The 19,655-nt window shown below is 33.3% G+C and overlaps 1 protein-coding gene across 20 annotated transcripts in view; it reads left to right on the top strand.

Moving 5' to 3' along the window:
- The first annotated feature begins 1,326 nt into the window (after positions 1–1,326).
- The window catches only part of LOC127737426 (protocadherin Fat 4-like), a 74,542-nt gene continuing 56,213 nt past the window's right edge, over positions 1,327–19,655 (top strand). For all 20 annotated transcript variants that reach the window (XR_007999484.1, XR_007999487.1, XR_007999490.1 and 17 more), the window contains exons 1-13: positions 1,327–1,488; positions 2,999–3,163; positions 3,672–3,818; positions 6,852–7,071; positions 8,194–8,378; positions 9,246–9,458; positions 10,259–10,423; positions 10,870–11,037; positions 11,294–11,458; positions 14,104–14,250; positions 17,002–17,194; positions 17,631–17,860; positions 19,278–19,523. Coding sequence is in view for 4 of the 20 variants with exons in the window: in XM_052248083.1 (XP_052104043.1) it covers positions 3,083–3,163; positions 3,672–3,818; positions 6,852–7,071; positions 8,194–8,378; positions 9,246–9,458; positions 10,259–10,423; positions 10,870–11,037; positions 11,294–11,458; positions 14,104–14,250; positions 17,002–17,194; positions 17,631–17,860; positions 19,278–19,523 (2,160 nt within the window). In the remaining 16 variants the exon portion in view is untranslated. The remainder of the gene's footprint in view (positions 1,489–2,998; positions 3,164–3,671; positions 3,819–6,851; positions 7,072–8,193; positions 8,379–9,245; positions 9,459–10,258; positions 10,424–10,869; positions 11,038–11,293; positions 11,459–14,103; positions 14,251–17,001; positions 17,195–17,630; positions 17,861–19,277; positions 19,524–19,655) is intronic.

The following is a 19,655-nucleotide window of genomic DNA, read 5'->3' as shown; positions in this document are numbered from 1 at the left end:
TTTTGTGCAAGTTTGATCTTAGATAATGTATTTTTATTACAGATGTAGTGATAGGTACCATCAATGTCAAAGATTATGATGAAGGTGATTGGATTACCTTGACCTTACTAGATAATGCAGATGGTAAATTGGATTTGAAGGGTACAACATGTTCCAGTGTTGGAGTAAGTCATTAATTATTACTAAAATTCTTTCTGTTTTGTTGAGATTTTTATCTTTGAAATCTTCTCATTTTTCAATTTTTCTATTTTTATTATAGAACTGTTGTGTTAATATGTACTAGATGACTCAAATTTAATGTAGAATAAATGTGTCCCATATTACAGGAGCTTGTGAGTGCAATTAATTTTCTTCTAGGGACAACATTTAACAATATTAGTGGAATGATCTGTTTAAGTTAACCTGACCCAAAGGGTTAAGTGAGCTATTCCCATCACGTGGGTGTCAGTTGTCCTTCATCATGGTCATCTGTTGTTATCGTCTTATTCTTCCTTCAACTTTTACAAAAATCTTCTATGAAACTACGGAATCATTTGGAACCAAACTTTGCAACAATCATTCTTGTGGTATGTAGCTTAAAATATGTGTATGATAATCAACAGATGTTATAAACAGTTTCAAAAGGACTGGAAATAGTATACAATAAGTTGGAGCAACATTAAAAATTCATCCAAATAAAAGAAAGATTAATTCTCATTGGTCTAGAAAATTAATTTGTAAAATTGTTTTATAGGATGTGAATGTATACTGCAAAGCTTTACTGACAACAAAATCACCATTTAACTATGAGGCCGAAGCTTCTGCCACCTTCTCTGTTCAGGCAACAGACAAAGCAGGCTTAACCAAGGTCATCAACTTGACCTTGGAAGTCATAGATTTCAACGATGCAGCTTCTGTAAGTTTATTATTGATTTAGTTTAAAGTTTTCAGATAATCAAAGATGTTTTATTTTTCATTAGTAAATGTTGCATGTATATACTGGGATGCAAGAGGATTTAATTCATGTCCATTCTTAAAAGTTTGGAATTCATCCAGAAAGCAGGAAATCTTTGACAAGATATTAACATCTCACTCTAGAAGGCACACACAGAAACACTGTTGTCCACTAGTTATATCTCTTAATTCATGGATGCATTCAGTCTGCTTACATGAGTGTAAGTAAATTGTTTTTATGACAGCTGTTATTGTACGTCATTTTTAAAAGAATGAATTTGTTGAATATGAGGAACAGAATATGTGTTATGTTGATATTATTTTAGTTTTAAAACCCCCAATCAAAATAATATATATAAACCACTGAACAATTTTGTTACATTCCAGGACATATTGATCAATAGTAAATCAGTCGCTGTAGTCTCTGTAGAAGAGAATAAATTTGACATTGTGATTGGTCAGTTATCCAGTGTGGATGAAGATAAAGATGACCAACATGAATATTCTATAACTGATCCATCTGGACTGTTTATTGTAGAAGGCAATGTATTTAAGGTATTATTTGAAAGTAAGAAGTTTTCATTTATTCTAAAAAGAAGGAGATTGAAACTTCCAGAAAGTTTATAAAAACAGGTCATATTAGATTTGATTTTCCATCTTACAACTTTTATGAATAAAAATGAGCCACTGAATGGTTGTCTTGCATGTTTTGAGAATGGTGTTTATTTTTATACGACCGCAAAAAAAATTTTGTGGTCGTATATTGGTATGACGTTGGCGTCGTCGTCATCGTCGTCGTCCGAAGACACATTAGTTTTAGCACTCTAACTTTAGTTTAAGTGAATGAATCTCAATGAAATTTTACCACAAGATTCAATACCACAAAAGGAAGGTGGGGATTGATTTAGGGGGTTATGGTACCCACAGTTAAGGAATTAGGGGCCAAAAAGGGGCCAAAAATAAGCATTTTTGTAACTTCCAGACATAACTTGTGTGTAAGTGTATGGATCTCTCTGACATTGTACCACAAGGTTCCATATCACAAAGGGAATGCTAGGATTGATTTTGGGGGTGATTGCCTCAAAATTTTAGGAATTAGGGGCCAAAAAGGGGCAAAAAACAAGCATTTTTCTAGTTTCATGACAATTACTTGTGTGTAAGTGTATGGATCTTTATGAAATTGTACTACAAGGTTCCATATCACAAAGGGAAAGCTGGAATTGAGTTTGGGGGTAATTGCCCAAAAAGTTTAGGAATAAGGGGCCAAAAAGGGGCCAAAAATAAGCATTTTTCTAGTTTCCAGACAATAACTTGTGTTCAAATGTATGGATCTCTCTGAAATTGTACTGCAAGGTTCCATACCACAAAGTGAAGGCTGGGATTGATTTTGGGGGTAATTCCCTCAAAATTTTAGTAATTAGGGGCTATAAAAGGGGCCAAAAAACAAGCATTTTTCTAGTTTCCAGACAATAACTTGTGTTCAAGTGTATGGATCTCTCTGAAATTGTACTGCAAGGTACCATACCACAAAGGGAAAGCTGGGATTGAGTTTGGGGTGATTAATCATAAGGGGGTTCAAAAAATTGGGGTTTTTTTTTTCCCCTTTTTTTTCTTTAAAATTTTCCATTTTAAATTGGTTATTTCTGATTTATATATAAAAGCAAATAATAATGATATGGTTTGAATAGGTAAATTAAAAATTTTTAAGTTCTTAGACCACTTTCATTCTGTGTGAGAAACCTATGCTGTGTCAAATATTTAATTACAATCCAAATTCAGTGCTGTATCAAGCTTGAATGTTGTGTCCATACTTGCCCCAACTGTTCAGGGTTCTACTTCTGCGGTTGTATCAAGCTGCGCCCCAGCGGAGCATTTTATTTTGCCATGTGGACATCATAGTATTCAGTATGGTTTAAAACTATTAAATAAGTTTTTTTTAAGTTTCACAATTCTACAAATATTGTATAAGTTATACATGTACATATGTTAAAATAGGATTTACTGTCTGACATAGCCTGGATATTTATATTACATAATCCTTATATTACCATTACTTTCTTTCCAGGCAGCCACATCTGCAGTTATTGACTTTGAAAAAGGAAACAATTATACTGTAACCTTGACAACAACAGATAAAGGGATACCACCCATGTCACATGATAAAGAAATAGTTATAAATATTATAGATATAAACGAAGCACCATTAGACATACAGTTATCTTATAGTCAGGTACATATATGCTGTTTAACCTTTAACCTATTTTCCTACTTGTAGATATTTTTATTCAGATGTTACAAGAATCTGTTTGGAATTTAACTGTTGAATTGAGTTAAAGTGATCTTGCCCTCATTTACATGGATTATTGATCACAATTAGGTCAGTTTCACAAATACCATAACTAGTTGGTCAGCAATATATAATTTATTGATTGATTGTAATGAAATTTATTGAATGGGTTGGGAAGTGGGGGGTAACTGATTGTAGCATTTTATGTATGTTGGACAACAAATTGTGCTAATCATAAGTGCTTTTCTCTCAAAGTCAGCTTGTAGGGCACCATTATAATATTCTGATCATTCAGCCATGCTATTCACAGGGATGCGCTTCTCTTTATTATGTCAGGATTAGTCATTTTCTTGTAATATATACATTGACTTCTGTTTATATTGAGGCTTACTATGGAATAGATTATGTATCGCATCAGTGATAAAATTAATACAATATTTTTGTTTTTTAGGTGGCTGAGAACAGTGTTAGTGGTGTATTGGTGGGTAACTTGACCACTGTTGATCCTGATAATTCTGGACAGATCATACAAACCTTTACTTATCAGCTGATTGACGATGGGCAAGGCAGGTTTGAAATCAAAGGAAATACTTTACAGGTAAACATCAAGGAAGGAAGCAAGGTTTCTTAATGTTATACTTATCTCCTAATAATTTTAAGGAAGCCATCATGATATAATTGACTGTAATATGTGTGTCACAGATAACCACAGATATATAGGAAGAATAAGAAGTAAACCTAGAAGTGCAAGGTATGTCTTTTAAAGCAAACAATTGACCTTATAAATTGTAAATAACTTTTCTCCTCACAAAACAAACTTGATAAATAATATAGAGAAAACTGACATAAAGAGGTCTCTAAACACAATAGCTCACATGTGTTTTAAAAACCAATTTTTTATCACGATACAATAAATATCCAGCCTGATTATTAGGCTTAAAAAACAAACGAGTTATTGTCACACATAATATAAATGTCTATCTTTTTGTAGAGTAGGTCCAGTTACTTTCTATTGACAATAATCAGCATAATTATACCCCACGCAACAAGTTGCGGAGGGTATAATGTTTTTGACCCGTCCGTCCGTCTTTCTGTCCGTCTGTCTGTCTGTCCGTCTGTCAGTCCGTCAGTCCTGTTTCTTGTCATCGCAACTCCTCTCAAACCACACAACAGAATTTCACGAAACCTTTTTAGATAATAAGGACATACTATGTAGTTGTGAATATAGACAGGAATTTACGATTCAATTCTTTTTCTAGGAGTTACACCCCTTTGAACTTGTTTACTTTAATGTACTACTGCAACCTTTTGTCATCGCAACTCCTCTCAAACCACACCACAGAATTTCATGAAACCTTTTCAGATAATAAGGACATACTACGTAGATGTGCATATCGACAGGAAATTACGATTCAATTTTTTTTCCAGGAGTTACGCCCCTTTGAACTTATTTGCCCAATATACTACTGCAACCTTTTGTCATCGCAACTCCTCTCAAACCACACAACAGAATTTCATGAAACTGTGTAGATAATAAGGACATACTATGTAGATGTGCATATCGACAGGAAATTACGATTCAATTTTTTCTCCAGGAGTTACGCCCCTTTGAACTTATTTGCCCAATATACTACTGCAACCTTTTGTCATCGCAACTCCTCTCAAACCACACAACAGAATTTCATGAAACTGTGTAGATAATAAGGACATACTATGTAGATGTGCATATTGACAGGAAATTATGATTCAATTTTTTTTTCTGATACAATTTTTTTTTCTTACACTTATTTTATTTCTCCAATGACAATGTGGGGACGTGGGGTATGTGAGCGCGCTCACTAAGGTTCTTTCATTAAGTATTAATATTGATGTGGTAGTGAGCTTACCATAATTAACACAGCAATGATTTAAAATTTAAGGAAATTTGAGTTCTAATAAAATCTTTGAAAAATGTCAGTTTTATGATGAACATAGTCTAATAACTTGGTATTGGCTAAAGCTAAATCATTGAAAGAAGACCTTGTTTAATGATGTTACAACAAAATATGATAGAAAATAAATGAAACAGATACTTCCATGCAGTGCATGTAATATGTCTTGTCTTGATGATGAAAATATCAAAAGTTCAAGCAAGTATAGGACTTTATTTTAAAAAGCCTATCATTGTAATGGGATACTATTTTTGTCTTGCCTGAGATGAAAAAATAGTAAGAATGCGAGACATGGGGATTACAGTATGGCGGCAGCGTAAATTATTTATATATATCGTCAACTGCTAACCAAGTTGTCGGATGTCATGGCTGACATATTCACACCCATCTACAAAAATGCCATAGAATTCATTGCAGAAAAAAATTTTAAGGTCTACAGTTTAACCTGCATAAATACCTAAAACAGACTATAATAGGTAAGACAGAGGCCAAATCAGAAGGGACAAATCAGAACTTAAAACATGCCCAACAGAACTAGTTGACTTTAATGTCAACCATTTAGATGTTGGTTACAAGCAGTCATTGCCATCAACGGTGTATCAACCAGTTATAAGGAGAAAACCAGGGTTTCAGTGCATACCACATGATTTGAACATCAAACATATCAAATGTGATGTAATCATTCAACTTTCAATCTGAAAAATTTATTTAGACAATGAAGTAATGAATGAAATTTATGTTTATATATTTATTTTACAAGTATTGCATATATGAAAAAGTATACTGTAAATTCAGAAATAGTTGCGAGGTTTTTATTAATGCGAATAATACGACTACTTGAGTGTCGCAATAATAAGAACTCGCATTCTGATATCAAATACATATATCTGTATGTTGCTTTTCCTAAAATCGCAATAATTATACCCCCGCTTTAAAGAAGTTGGGTATACTGTTTTACCTCTGTCTGTCCGTCCATCCATCCATCCGTCTGCCCATCCATCCATCTGTCAGTCCGTCCATCCGTGCCATGAAAATTTTTCGTCACATCTTTCTCAGGAACTACAATACAAGGATTTCTGAAATTTGGTTTCAGGGTTTATATAAGTCAGCTATATCGTGTGATGCGTTTTCAGATTGATCACTCAACAACTTCCTGTTTACCGAACACTTACATCATTTTACACAACACATCCAAGTTGAAAATTTTCGTCACATTTTTCTCAGGAACTACATTACAAGGATTTCTGAAATTTGGTTTCAGTGTTTATATAAGTCTATACCGTGTGAAGCGTTTTCATATTCATCACTCAACAACTTCCTGTTTACTGTCAAATATTTGGGCTGGGGGTATCATCAGTGAGCAGTAGCTCGCAGTTTCACTTGTTAAACACGCATTTTTGTTAATTTTTCAAAAATTGGAATAATAAATGCATGCAATAATTTCTGAATTTACAGTATACATGATGTAAACCTCTAGACCAATTTCTAAATGAATTTCTTGTTGTAGAATTTTGGTCTTTAAATAGACTTAATGTGCCTTTCCCTCTGAATAGATGCCTAAATCACTAAATGCTACTCCACAAATGACTATGCTACTTTCGCATTAATAAGCTTTCAGAAAAAGTTTCTTGAAACAGATGATTAAAATCTGAAAATATATTTCTAATCTTATACAATTTGCTTTATACTTGTCTCTCTAGGTAAAGAAATCATCTGAAATGTGTAACAACAAACCGTGTATTCTAGATTACGAACAAGACAAAGTTGTGAATATAAAGGTTAAAGTGACAGATGATGGTACACCTCCTTTGACCTTGGAAAAGGTCATGGCTATCTCAGTAAAAGATGTCAACGATCCACCTGTTATTGATATTGTAGGAAATACTGTCCCAGAAAATGCTGATGCAGATTTTGAAATTGGTAGGTCCGTATATGATAATAATTTAGAGATATGTCAGTTGGTATGAATAAGAAGATGTGGTATGAATGCCAGGTCCTTTTTGGTCTTACACAATTTCTTCAAGTCTTTCAAGTATTTTTACATTCTTGGCTTTCAAATTTTTTGGTTGAATGCTCCTGATGAATGTAAATCCAATAAAGTACTTTGGATACACCACATTAATTAAGCATTTTTCATTTAGTGGGTTTAAATAACTGAAATTAAAGATTTATATAGTATGAAAAGTGTAACAATATTTTCGTTATGAATCATACAAAGAGGGAAATGTTTTTGCAGCTTGTAGTATCTAACCAAACTTTTCACTTGGTAGAATAATGATACTGTGTATTTATTTTTATTTTTGGGATACCAACTTCCGTAGATTTCCTGTTATATGTTAACCAAAAATACAAATGTTAAACAAAGTACACATTTTCTATTGGCTTTTATGGAGATTTTGGCAAAACCAAGATGTCAAATATCCACAAAAGTATATTTTTTCCTCTATCCATGAAAATTGATGAATCCACTTTAATTGATTATACAATATTAGTTGTAATCTGATAAATGGTATAATACTGATTTCATAATGATTAATTGCAAAATAAATCACCATTTGCAATATTTAGATTAAATTTGCAATATTTAAATTAAATGGGGTTGGAAACTAGCCATGATTAGGTCAACCATTTTGTTTTATTGAATTATTGTTAGGTATAATGTCCGTCGGGTAGGGTTCATCTGTCGTTGACCTCATTCTAATGGTTCATTGGTCAATGTTAAATTTTGTGATTACACCTGTTTTTGAGACACTATAAGCATTGGGTCAGCTATATTTTGGTGAATGGAATTATGTTATGTGTACATATCACTCTGGTAGGTTTATATGACCATGACCTCATTTTCATGGATCCTGATAATGTTAAGTTTATGTAGTATCTATAGTTAAAACTTTATCTTAAAGACTTTTAAATATAATATTCAATCATTATTAGTAAAGCAGGTGAGATATCTAAGTATGCACATGTGCACTCTTGTTTATTTTGTGTTTTTTATTTGAACAACTTTTTTTTATTAAGCATTTTTTTTTCACTGATTTGCAGGAATATTGAAAGTAACAGACCAGGATCGAGGACAAAATATCAGACTGGTACTTCTAGACAATACTGAAGTATTTTATTTGAAGGATGGTAAAACCTTGGTTGCTAAGCAGTCACTGGACCATGAAAATCAAGACAAGTACTATGTATCTATTGAGGCTACAGATGATGGAATTCCTTCAACAAGTGTATGTTTTACAACATTATTTATTTCTTGTTTGTTTATATTCAGTTGACAGATAGGTTAAAATATATGTCATCACTCATGATGTAGATTGCCAGAGTAAAGCATTACTGCAGACTACAAGTATTTGGAAAAAAAAGACATCTAATGCAACACTGTAACATTTAATTTGATTGGATAATGTCACAATTCCAGGATATCAGGGCTGAAATTCTGTATGCAATATAAGAATAAGGAGATGTGGTATGATTGCCAATACAGCTATCCAACAAAGTTCAAATGAAGTAGATGCAAGCAATATACTGTTTTCTTTTAGTTATTTGATTGCAAAGTTTGATTTGACAGTTGTAAATATCTAGCTCTGCTGCTGAGTTGTCACAGTGATGAAAGTTTTGCACAGATCCAGGGATTTTCCGCTTTTTGAGTTCATGGTTTTTTCCATCATTTTTTCTTTTTTACCGTATTTTGACTTCCGGGAATGCCATATTCAAATTTTTTGTTGGAGACCAATTTTATCCCTATAATGTCAGTAAATTCAATTTGGGACCATCAAATTGTCAATCCATGCTCACAAAACATCAATTACAATTTTGCAATTTCCTTAATGTCAATGGTTTGTATACATTTGTTAAACAAATTACATTAAAATAAAATTGTTGTTGCGTTTTGTATTCCTTTAAATCTTCAAACAACTTGACAACATATTGCTGCTGCTTCATTCTAATTGGAATCTTTTCATCAGATGGAAGATGATTCTAATGATTATAAAACTATATTTCATACAGAAGGGTATGTAAGATATTAAAAAAACTATACATCACTTAAAAAACTATCAGTCACTTTTATTTATTTTTTTCAAAAATAATTTCAGAGTAATACCACAGTCACAATTGAGGTTCTGGATAGAAATGAAAGTCCATCATTTGAAGGGGAAACAACCCTGTCTGTACCAGAATTGTCACCTGTAGCAACAGTTATTGGTCAAATAACAGCAACAGACCCAGACAACAATGATGTTTTAACCTTGAAAATATCTAGTATCAGTCAAGAGTTCTCACTATCAAATGTCAGCTGTGATAAACAAGTATGTTTTACAATGGTCAAGAGTTCACATTATCAAATATCAGCTGTGAAAAACAAGTATGCTTTACAAGGGTCAAGAGTTCAAGTTATCAAATGTAAGATGTGACAAAAGAAAATAGATGTACAACCAGACACAAACAAAATAATCAACAAGGCGTGGTAAAGATAGTGTGACTTGGTAATGGCACAGACTTGGATTAAACTAGTGTTACATGCATGCAAATCCCCTTTGCCTATTTAGACCACAGAATAAAAAAAAACTGTCACTGCAGCTTCAAACTTGAAACCTTTAACTTGAACAAAGAAACAAAAATGGCACATAATTTTGAAAGCAGGGTCAAAATGTTGCTTGCTTCTAAAGGAATCTAGCTAAGGTAGCCACGGCTAATGATTAACTTTTTTGCACAATGGTGTGCAAAATAGGAATAAAATGAGATTTTAGGTGTATGTCAATGAGAAACCAGCCCGACAAAAATTTAGGGTCCAAATATTGTCTTTATATTTATTGAATTGAAATCTCAGAGATTTTTTTCGTATTTGATCTTTAACAGTAATTTTTATAATTTCTTTGATCATGCTATCAATACAGATTTTTGTAGGTGTTTTTTTTAAAGAACAAATCATGTTTTGTTGTCGGTATACAAAATTTTTTAGTAAAGGGAATTATACCAGTTATGAAAACAAATTCTGTATTATAGAATGAAACCCAAGTAAATTTTTATTGTTCAACATATTGAATTTAAATAAAAACATACTGATAGTTGTAATATCTTATTGAACTTTTATTTGTTTGACAAACAGGCTATAGGAGGTACCACATGTACAGCAGATCTGGTTACACTGGGATATTTGAAGTTTTTGGAGAGGTCTGTGTATACAGTGTCCATCAATGTACAGGATGAGCAAGGTTCTCTGATAGAACAGCAGTATACAATTAATGTAATAGATGTCAATGATCCTCCACAGGTATTACACAACACAAAATTCTATTGATTAATTTTTGTTGTCCTGTTAGGTGTTTTTCTCTCTTCTCTCTTGTTAAATTAATATCAATTAAGCTTAAAGTGATTTCATTAAAGGCACAAATTGAACACAATTTCTGTTTTATTTGGCAATCAGCTACATACATCTGTAAGCTTGGACAATTATTGGTAGGACGGGTATGAAGTGGTTGGAAGGCACTTTTTTCACATCAAACACCAAAAGCAAATTAATTAAAAACTATTTGTATTCACTCGTTTAAAGTGATTTGAGCACTCACTGCTCACATTGTAAAATGTGTTACTTGCCAGATTCCTGTACAACATGTTTTTAAATAGCACTAATTGTATTATGTTATAATGACAAACAGCAATCTAACATAGCATATTTAGAATTTAAAGAAATGCTCAAGTAATTTTTTATTCCTTCAGGATATTTTGTTTGGGGGTTCAGAAGGTACCAGTCTTAGAATTGATGAGAACACAGGTGATGTTGATGTAGCAGAGTTATCTGCACTTGACCCAGATGAAGGACAGACTCACACCTTTAGTTTGGTAGATAAAAGCAGTGTTTTTGAGCTTCAAGGAAACATGCTGAGGGTAAGTTAATTTTTAAAAGTCAAAGAAATACTTTTTGAAAAAGGACAATCTGGTTTTGAAAAGAATACCATAATATTTTTGGTTACCTGTATGGGGAGTGCCATGCTCTTTGCACGTAAAGAACCATTGCAACAAATCTTTGAGGGAACTGTTGGTGACAAATTTTGTTATTTTATTGAAAAAATGCAGGCTCCCTGTTTAAAATATTTAGAAAAAAGACAATTCTACTGATTAAATGTATTTTATTTTATTGAAGGTAAAAGCTGATGCAGTGGTAGATTATGAAAGCCAGACTGAATATCCCATCTCTGTAAAAGTAGAAGATTCTGGTGAACCCAGGAAAGACTTTGTAAAGAATGTTACTGTTACAGTCAACAACATGAATGAAGAGATACTATCAGTAACACTGGATAACAATGAGGTATACTATCGGTAACACTGGATAACAATGAGGTATACTATCAGTAACACTGGATAACAATGAGGTATACTATCAGTAACACTGGATAACAATGAAGTAACACTGGATAACAATGAGGTATACTATTGGTAACACGGTATACTATCGGTAACACTGGATAACAAAGAGGTATACTATCAATAACACTGGATAACAATGAGGTATACTATCAGTAACACTGGATAACAATGAGGTATACTATCGTTAACACTGGATAACAATGAGGTATACTATCAGTAACACTGGATAACAATGAGGTATACTATCAGTAACACTGGATAACAATGAGGTATACTATCAGTAACACTGGATAACAATGAGGTATACTATTGGTAACACAGTATACTATCAGTAACACTGGATAACAATGAGGTATACTATCAATAACACTGGATAACAATAAGGTATACTATCAGTAACACTGGATAACAATGAGGTAACACTGGATAACAATGAGGCATACTATCAGTAACACTGGATAACAATGAGGTATACTATCAGTAACACTGGATAACAATGAGGTATACTATCGGTAACACTGGATAACAATGAGGTATACTATCAGTAACACTGGATAACAATGAGGTAACACTGGATAACAATGAGGTATACTATCAGTAACACTGGATAACAATGAGGTAAACTATTGGTAACACGGTATACTATCGGTAACACTGGATAACAAAGAGGTATACTATCAATAACACTGGATAACAATGAGGTATACTATCAGTAACACTGGATAACAATGAGGTAACACTGGATAACAATGAGGTATACTATCAGTAACACTGGATAACAATGAGGTATACTATCGGTAACACTGGATAACAATGAGGTATACTATCGGTAACACTGGATAACAATGAGGTATACTATCGCTAACACTGGATAACAATGAGATATACTATCAGTAACACTGGATAACAATGAGGTATACTATCCGTAACACTGGATAACAATGGATAACAATGAGATATACTATCAGTAACACTGGATAACAATGAGGTATACTATCCGTAACACTGGATAACAATGAGGTATACTATCCGTAACACTCGATAACAATGAGGTATACTATCAGTAACACTGGATAACAATGAGGTATACTATCAGTAACACTGGATAACAATGAGGTATACTATCGGTAACACGGTATACTATCGGTAACACTCGATAACAATGAGATATACTATCAGTAACATAACAATGAGATATACTATCAGTAACACTGGATAACAATGAGGTATACTATCGGTAACACTCAATAACAATGAGATATACTCTCAGTAACACTGGATAACAATGAGGTATACTATCGTAACACTGGATAACAATGAGGTATACCTAGGTAACACTGGATAACAATGAGATATACTATCGGTAACACAGGATAACAATGAGGTATACTATCGGTAACACTGGATAGCAATGAGGTATACTATCGGTAACACCTGATACCAATAAGGTATACCATCGGTAACACTGGATAACAATGAGGTATACTATCTGTAACACTGGATAACAATGAGGTATACTATCGGTAACACCGGACACCAATGAGGTATACTATCGGTAACACTGGATACCAATGAAGTATACTATCGGTAACTGGATAACAATGAAGTATACTATCGGTAACACTGGATAACAATGAGGTATAGTGACCTGAATTATCTTCCCATACTTGTCATCTGACCTGTATTTTGCAGATGTGACCTGTAAATTTACCCGAGATCACCTGGGATTTCAGTATCTGACCTGTTTTCATCTGTATTCTAGTTAAAAGAATATATTCTCCACCAGTATTCATAAATGACATAACACTTTTTACACCCCTCAGGTCCTGTTTAAATTAAAACTGTCATGGATCTCTAAAAACTTTGATTTTATATTTATTCCTACAAACAATAAGGGGAACAACTCTTAACTATAACTATCTAAACAGAAACCCTCAACTGTATCACAACTCAACAGTATGAAACTTCTGATCAATAAATCTGAAATCGTCATAATACAGAAGGGGTTTGAATTAGTTATTTAATGAATTATTAGATTATTCATAATAGTATGTTGCAACAATGTGGCAAAAGTATGCCATGTGAGATATTTTCAAATTATTAGATAATACAATGAAACGTACTCTTTTAAGTGAGGATGAAAAAAAAAATTGTATGTGTTATGACCTGATATTTTTTTATTGAATGCATGTCATGACATTCATTACCACTTTCAGAAGTTGACAGGTTTGTCTATGTATTTATTTCAATTAAAAATCTCAACCCTTATTTAAATTTAAATTTAGATACAAATACCTTGACCTACAATTAATTTATGAATAATTCTTGTCAGGTTAGTGTTAAGAGTTCAGATCTAAACAAACACAAACCAGGAAGGAATGAGGTTTTGATGGTGCTTGCTTCTTTGTAAAAGAATAATTAAAATATTAATTTTCAGACAGGAAAGATTATTGATGGTTTCATATTTTTATGTTATTTACTTGTTTCATTTCAATTTTTAAAAATTTTTATATAGCAGAAAAAACAGGGAGAGGGACACAGTCATGGATAATTTCTGGTACAAGTTCATTTTGTTTTAATTTTTAGGTAGCAGAGAACAGTGACAGGGACACAGTCATTGGAAATCTATTGGTTGAAGACCCAGACAATGTCGTGGAGACAACTCAGACCTTTAAGTTTATATTAGTTAACAGTGCAGACAGCAGATTTAAAATAGAAAATGGTCAGATAAAGGTAAGATAATTCATACTAAACAAATTTTCAGCTTGACAAGGCAGATAATTTTTTACTTGAAATTTACTAAAAGGAAAACTGAAATTATTAAACTGCTGCTTCATATTAAAACAAAAGCAGGTTTGTTTAATCTTAGAAGCTAAATTTCTGTAATTGACATACTTGAATCATATAAATTAGCAAGTTACCTTTGTGAGAGGAAATTTGGACTTGTTATTATTATATGACCCAAATGATTGGGAAAAATTATATGACATTTCTTAAAGAATATACCGAATAAAGGCTTGTATAGTCCACGGTTTTATTCTCAAAAATTGGACCTGCCAGACAAGGATGAGAACTATAGAGTACGATAAGCAAGAAATAAGAGAAAAAACTCGATTTCGCGAGTTGGTTTGTTTACATTCCGCCATGTTTGTTATTGATATTGTAGAGGGCGCTCTTATCATTTTCAAAACTAATAATTTTACCTAATCCATATTAATATGTTATTTTTATTCAATATCAAATTAATACTGATAAATTTAAAAATTAAATGCTTCATTACAAATTTTTCGTTTCTTTACACTGCATTGCTTAAAATAAACTGGAATCTGCTTGAATCCAATGGAACGAAAATAGTATAAAAGTCGACCGTAAACCAGTTGACAATGCTTAAACTACAAAACGTAATTGGTTTTTCGTTCCGTTTTGGTGTTTCATACTGACGCATGTGTTTTGTATTAGCTTAAGATCCTTCAAACATTAATGTGATAGAACAGTTTAACTTTCAAAGTTGTATTCTAATGATATCTATTCAGTACGAATTTTCCGTATACTCTCACTGTTTTTATTTTCTTTTACACGTGCTACTCAAACTTCCGGTTTGAACATACACAAGTTTCTAAACTGTTTTTTGTGTGATTTTTGTCGAGCCTGCGACTTTTGTCGCAGAAAGCTCGACATAGGGATAGTGATCCGGCGGCGGCGGCGGCGGCGGCGGCGGCTACGGCGGCGGCGGCGTTAGCTAACTTCTTAAAAGCTTTATATTTTAGAAGGTGGAAGGTCTGGATGCTTCATACTTTGTATATGGATGCCTCATGTTACGAAGTTTCCGTCAGTCACATGTCCAATGTCCTTGACCTCATTTTCATGGTTCAGTGACTACTTGAAAAAAAAGTTAAGATTTTTTGTAATGTTAGATTCTCTCTTATTATAAGTAATAGGATAACTATATTTGGTATGTGCGTACCTTGCAAGGTCCTCATGCCCGTCAGACAGTTTTCACTTGACCTCGACCTCATTTCATGGATCAGTGAACAAGGTTAAGTTTTGGTGGTCAAGTCCATATCTCAGATACTATAAGCAATAGGTCTAGTATATTCGGTGTATGGAAGGACTGTAAGGTGTACATGTCCAACTGGCAGGTGTCATCTGACCTTGACCTCATTTTCATGGTTCAGTGGTTATAGTTAAGTTTTTGTGTTTTAGTCTGTTTTTCTTATACTGTATGCCATAGGTCTACTATATTTGGTGTATGGAATGATTGTAAGGTGTACATGTCTAGCGGGCAGGTGTCATCTGACCTTGACCTCATTTTCATGGTTCAGTGGTCAAAGTTAAGTTTTTGAGTTTTGGTCTTTTTTTCTAATACTATATGCAATAGTTCAACTATATTTGGTATGTGCGTACCTTGCAAGGTTCTCATGCTCGTCAGACAGTTTTCACTTGACCTCGACCTCATTTCATGGATCAGTGAACAAGGTTAAGTTTTGGTGGTCAAGTCCATATCTCAGATACTATAAGCAATAGGTCTAGTATATTCGGTGTATGGAAGGACTGTAAGGTGTACATGTCCAACTGGCAGGTGTCATCTGACCTTGACCTCATTTTCATGGTTCAGTGGTTATAGTTAAGTTTTTGTGTTTTGGTCTGTTTTTCTTATACTGTATGCCATAGGTCTACTATATTTGGTGTATGGAATGATTGTAAGGTGTACATGTCTAGCGGGCAGGTGTCATCTGACCTTGACCTCATTTTCATGGTTCAGTGGTCAAAGTTAAGTTTTTTTAGTTTTGTTCTTTTTTTCTAATACTATATGCAATAGTTCAACTATATTTGGTGCATGGAAATATTTTATGATCTATTTGTCAGTCACGCAGGTTTTATTTGACCTTGACCTCATTTTCAAGGTTCATTGCTCAGTGTTAAGTTTTTGTGTTTTGGTCTGTTTTTCTTAAACTATAAGCAATAGGTCAACTATATTTGTTGTATGGAAGAATTGTTAGCTGTACATGCCTGCCCAGCATGGTTCATCTGACCTTGACCTCATTTTCATGGTTCATTGGTCAATGTTTAGTTTTACTTGGTTAATGTTAAGTTTATGTGACAGTTGTAATAAGCTTTATATTTAGGACTATCAACATAATATCAATGATTAGTAAAGAAGGCGAGACATTTCAGCGTGTGCACTCTTGTTACTTATTTTAACAATCGTGAAGTGTTCTAGAATCATTTACAAGCAGTTTCAACTTCTTTTTGATGATGGAAAATCCATGAAAATACCGCAAACGACCGCACACGATTTGAAATTACAGGAGTTTCATTTGACATTTTCTAACAGTTACAAAAAAGTATTTTACCTGAAATTTCGTGGCGAGAAGGGGGTGCGAACTATACAAGCCCGATTACGGTAATCAGTTGAAGATGATTAGTAATTGAGTAGAGAGTGGTACTGTAGGTATCATAGAAGACAAAATCTCTTTTCAACAGGTTGCCCAAAGTAATGCAAACTGTCTTTCCATGGGAGGAGATTTGTGTAAATTAAATTATGAATCTACCAGTCAGTATAATGTGGAGATCCTAGTAACAGATACAGGCTTAGTACCAGTCAAGAGCAAAACATTTTTATTGGCTATAGAACTGATAAATACAAATGATATTCCAAGGAACTTACAGTTGAGTGGTGTGTATTATTATCTTTTATTAGAATATACATTGATTTGAATTTTCAAACTTTATATTTAAGATTTTTTTATTTACAATTTTCTACAAGTATCAACTGATGTGGAATAAAAAAGGTTTTGAGAAGAATTACCAAGAAAACTCAGTTGAGAAAAAGCACAACATAGGCATTATTGCTGATTTTTTGCCATTCTTAGTTCCTGTATAAAATTTATGTCACAAGAAAAAATGTTTGATGTCACAATAGCAACATTGGTTTTTGTCTGATATCAATAGTTCAACTATTGACAAATATCAGGTTAAGTGTTGCAGATTCCCAAAAAGTGATAAGGTCTACTTACTGTAAATTTAGAAATACAGAATGTAACATAAATAAATTGGTTGTAGAATTAGATAATGATGGTATATGGTAACACGTCACAAACTTTTCATTTTAGCATATAAAGTAGAGGAGAGTGCCACAGCTGGTACAGTGATTGGAGATTTAACATTTGAGGATGAGGACAAAGACCAGACACACACTATCTCATTGGTTGATGACAATGGAGGACTTTTCTCTGTTAGTTCAACTGGGGTGGTCACCAAGGCAACAGATGAAGCATTGGATCCATCAAGAGTTTATGTTATAAAGGCTAAAATTACTGATAATGGAAATCCTGAAAAATCTGTAAGAAAATACAGAAGTATTAACTTTTAAGCATGAAAGCTTTAATATCTTTAAATATAGAAAAGTAATATTTTTGGCAGTCCAATACAGTAAAACCTGCCTTAACAGTCACCTAGTTTCAGCGGTTGCCTGCCTCTAACTGTCACTTTCAGACCCTCCCAAATGTTTTCTCTATATAATTTAACTCTTTTCGGAGGTTACCTGTCTAGTACAGTTAACACTAACAGTCACCAAATGTTTTCACAAAATCGTCATTTTAACTTTTAACAACGGTCATTTTAATTTATTTAACTACCAAAATAATCACAATATTTGTGTTTAGTAACGAATTCAAAATGAAAGTCGGATTGCAACCAAGATTGCAACCGGGATTGTGCAAAAGGAGGTGAATTTGTGGATTCCACAGGTTCCACTCTTTTTTTATTTCCATTGAAAACCGTATAACCTATTTATTTCCATGAATATTTACATGCTTTGAATGTTTTCTTCAAATTTACAGTGCCGGAATCCACCTTTTTTTATTTCATTGATGCAAGAACCATAACTTTACTGATTGAAAACACTAAAACAGTTTACCCCAATCCCGGCCAATGGCAATGTAGGAATCAGACTTTTTTAGGAACATCTTTTAAAAGGTCACCTCTCTTAAGTGGTCATTTTTGATAATTCACATGAGTGACTGCTTTATATAGGTTTGACTGTATTTCTTAGTCAAATTTTTAAGTCATCGCATTTGCAATAGAAAAATAACCAAGACTTGATGCAGAGGTTTATCATTGCCAAATAAAATGGAGAATGGAAATGTGGAATGTGTCAAAGAGACAACAACCCGACTGAAGAGCAGAAATCAGCCGAAGGCCACCAATGGGTCTTCAACACAGCGAGAAAATCCTGCACCCGGAGGCATGCTTCAGCTGGCCCCTAAATAAAATTGTGTACTAGTTCAGTGAAAATGGACGTCATACTAAACTCCAAAACATATAAATGAACTAAAATTAAAAAACATACAAGACTAACAAAGGCCAGAGGCTCCTGACTTGGGACAGGACGCAAACATGTGGCGGGGTTAAACATGTTTAGTAAGATCTCAATCCTCCCCCTATACCTCGAGCCAATGTAGAAAAAACAAACACACATCAATACACACAGTAAAACTCAGTTTAAAAGAAGTCAGAGTCTGATGTCAGAATAGGTAACAAAAGAAACTAAGCAAAATGACAATGATACATAAATTAACAAAGGACTACTAGCAGTTACTGACATGCCAGCTCCAAACCTCAATTAAACTGATTGAAAGATTATGTCTTCATCATATGAAAATCAAGCAAACTGAAAATGGCACCTTACCTTTCTAAAGACAGGACTTGCATGGTGAGGTTACAATTGATAAATATAATATTTATATATTTTATTATAGACTGAAAGGCTCTTCAGTATAACAGTTATTGGAGAGACAGTGATAACTTTAACCTTGACCTCTGTTGGTGGTGCTGTATCATTTGATAACAATAAACCATCTGTTTCTGAAAACTCTACGATTGATACAGTGATAGGTACCATTAAAGGAGAACATCAAGATATAACACAAGATATGACATTCAGTGTCGAGGATACAGAAAACTCTGGAGTAGTTAAATTTTCAAATTCCACTTGTGTGACAAAGGTGAGATTTTGTCTGAAATTATAATTTTTAGTTTTTCTGTATGACTGGCTATTGTCTCTTGTGGTTTTATTCTATTTCTTTGTTAGGTTTCTGTCTCATTCACATATACCTCACATACTCATTTGATTTTGG

The sequence above is a fragment of the Mytilus californianus genome, unplaced genomic scaffold (genome assembly GCF_021869535.1).
Source record: "Mytilus californianus isolate M0D057914Y unplaced genomic scaffold, xbMytCali1.0.p SCAF_4, whole genome shotgun sequence".
Classification (NCBI taxonomy): Eukaryota; Metazoa; Mollusca; class Bivalvia; order Mytilida; family Mytilidae; genus Mytilus; species Mytilus californianus.
Note: the sequence above shows the minus strand (reverse complement) of the source record. Positions and strands in the feature narration are given on the sequence as shown.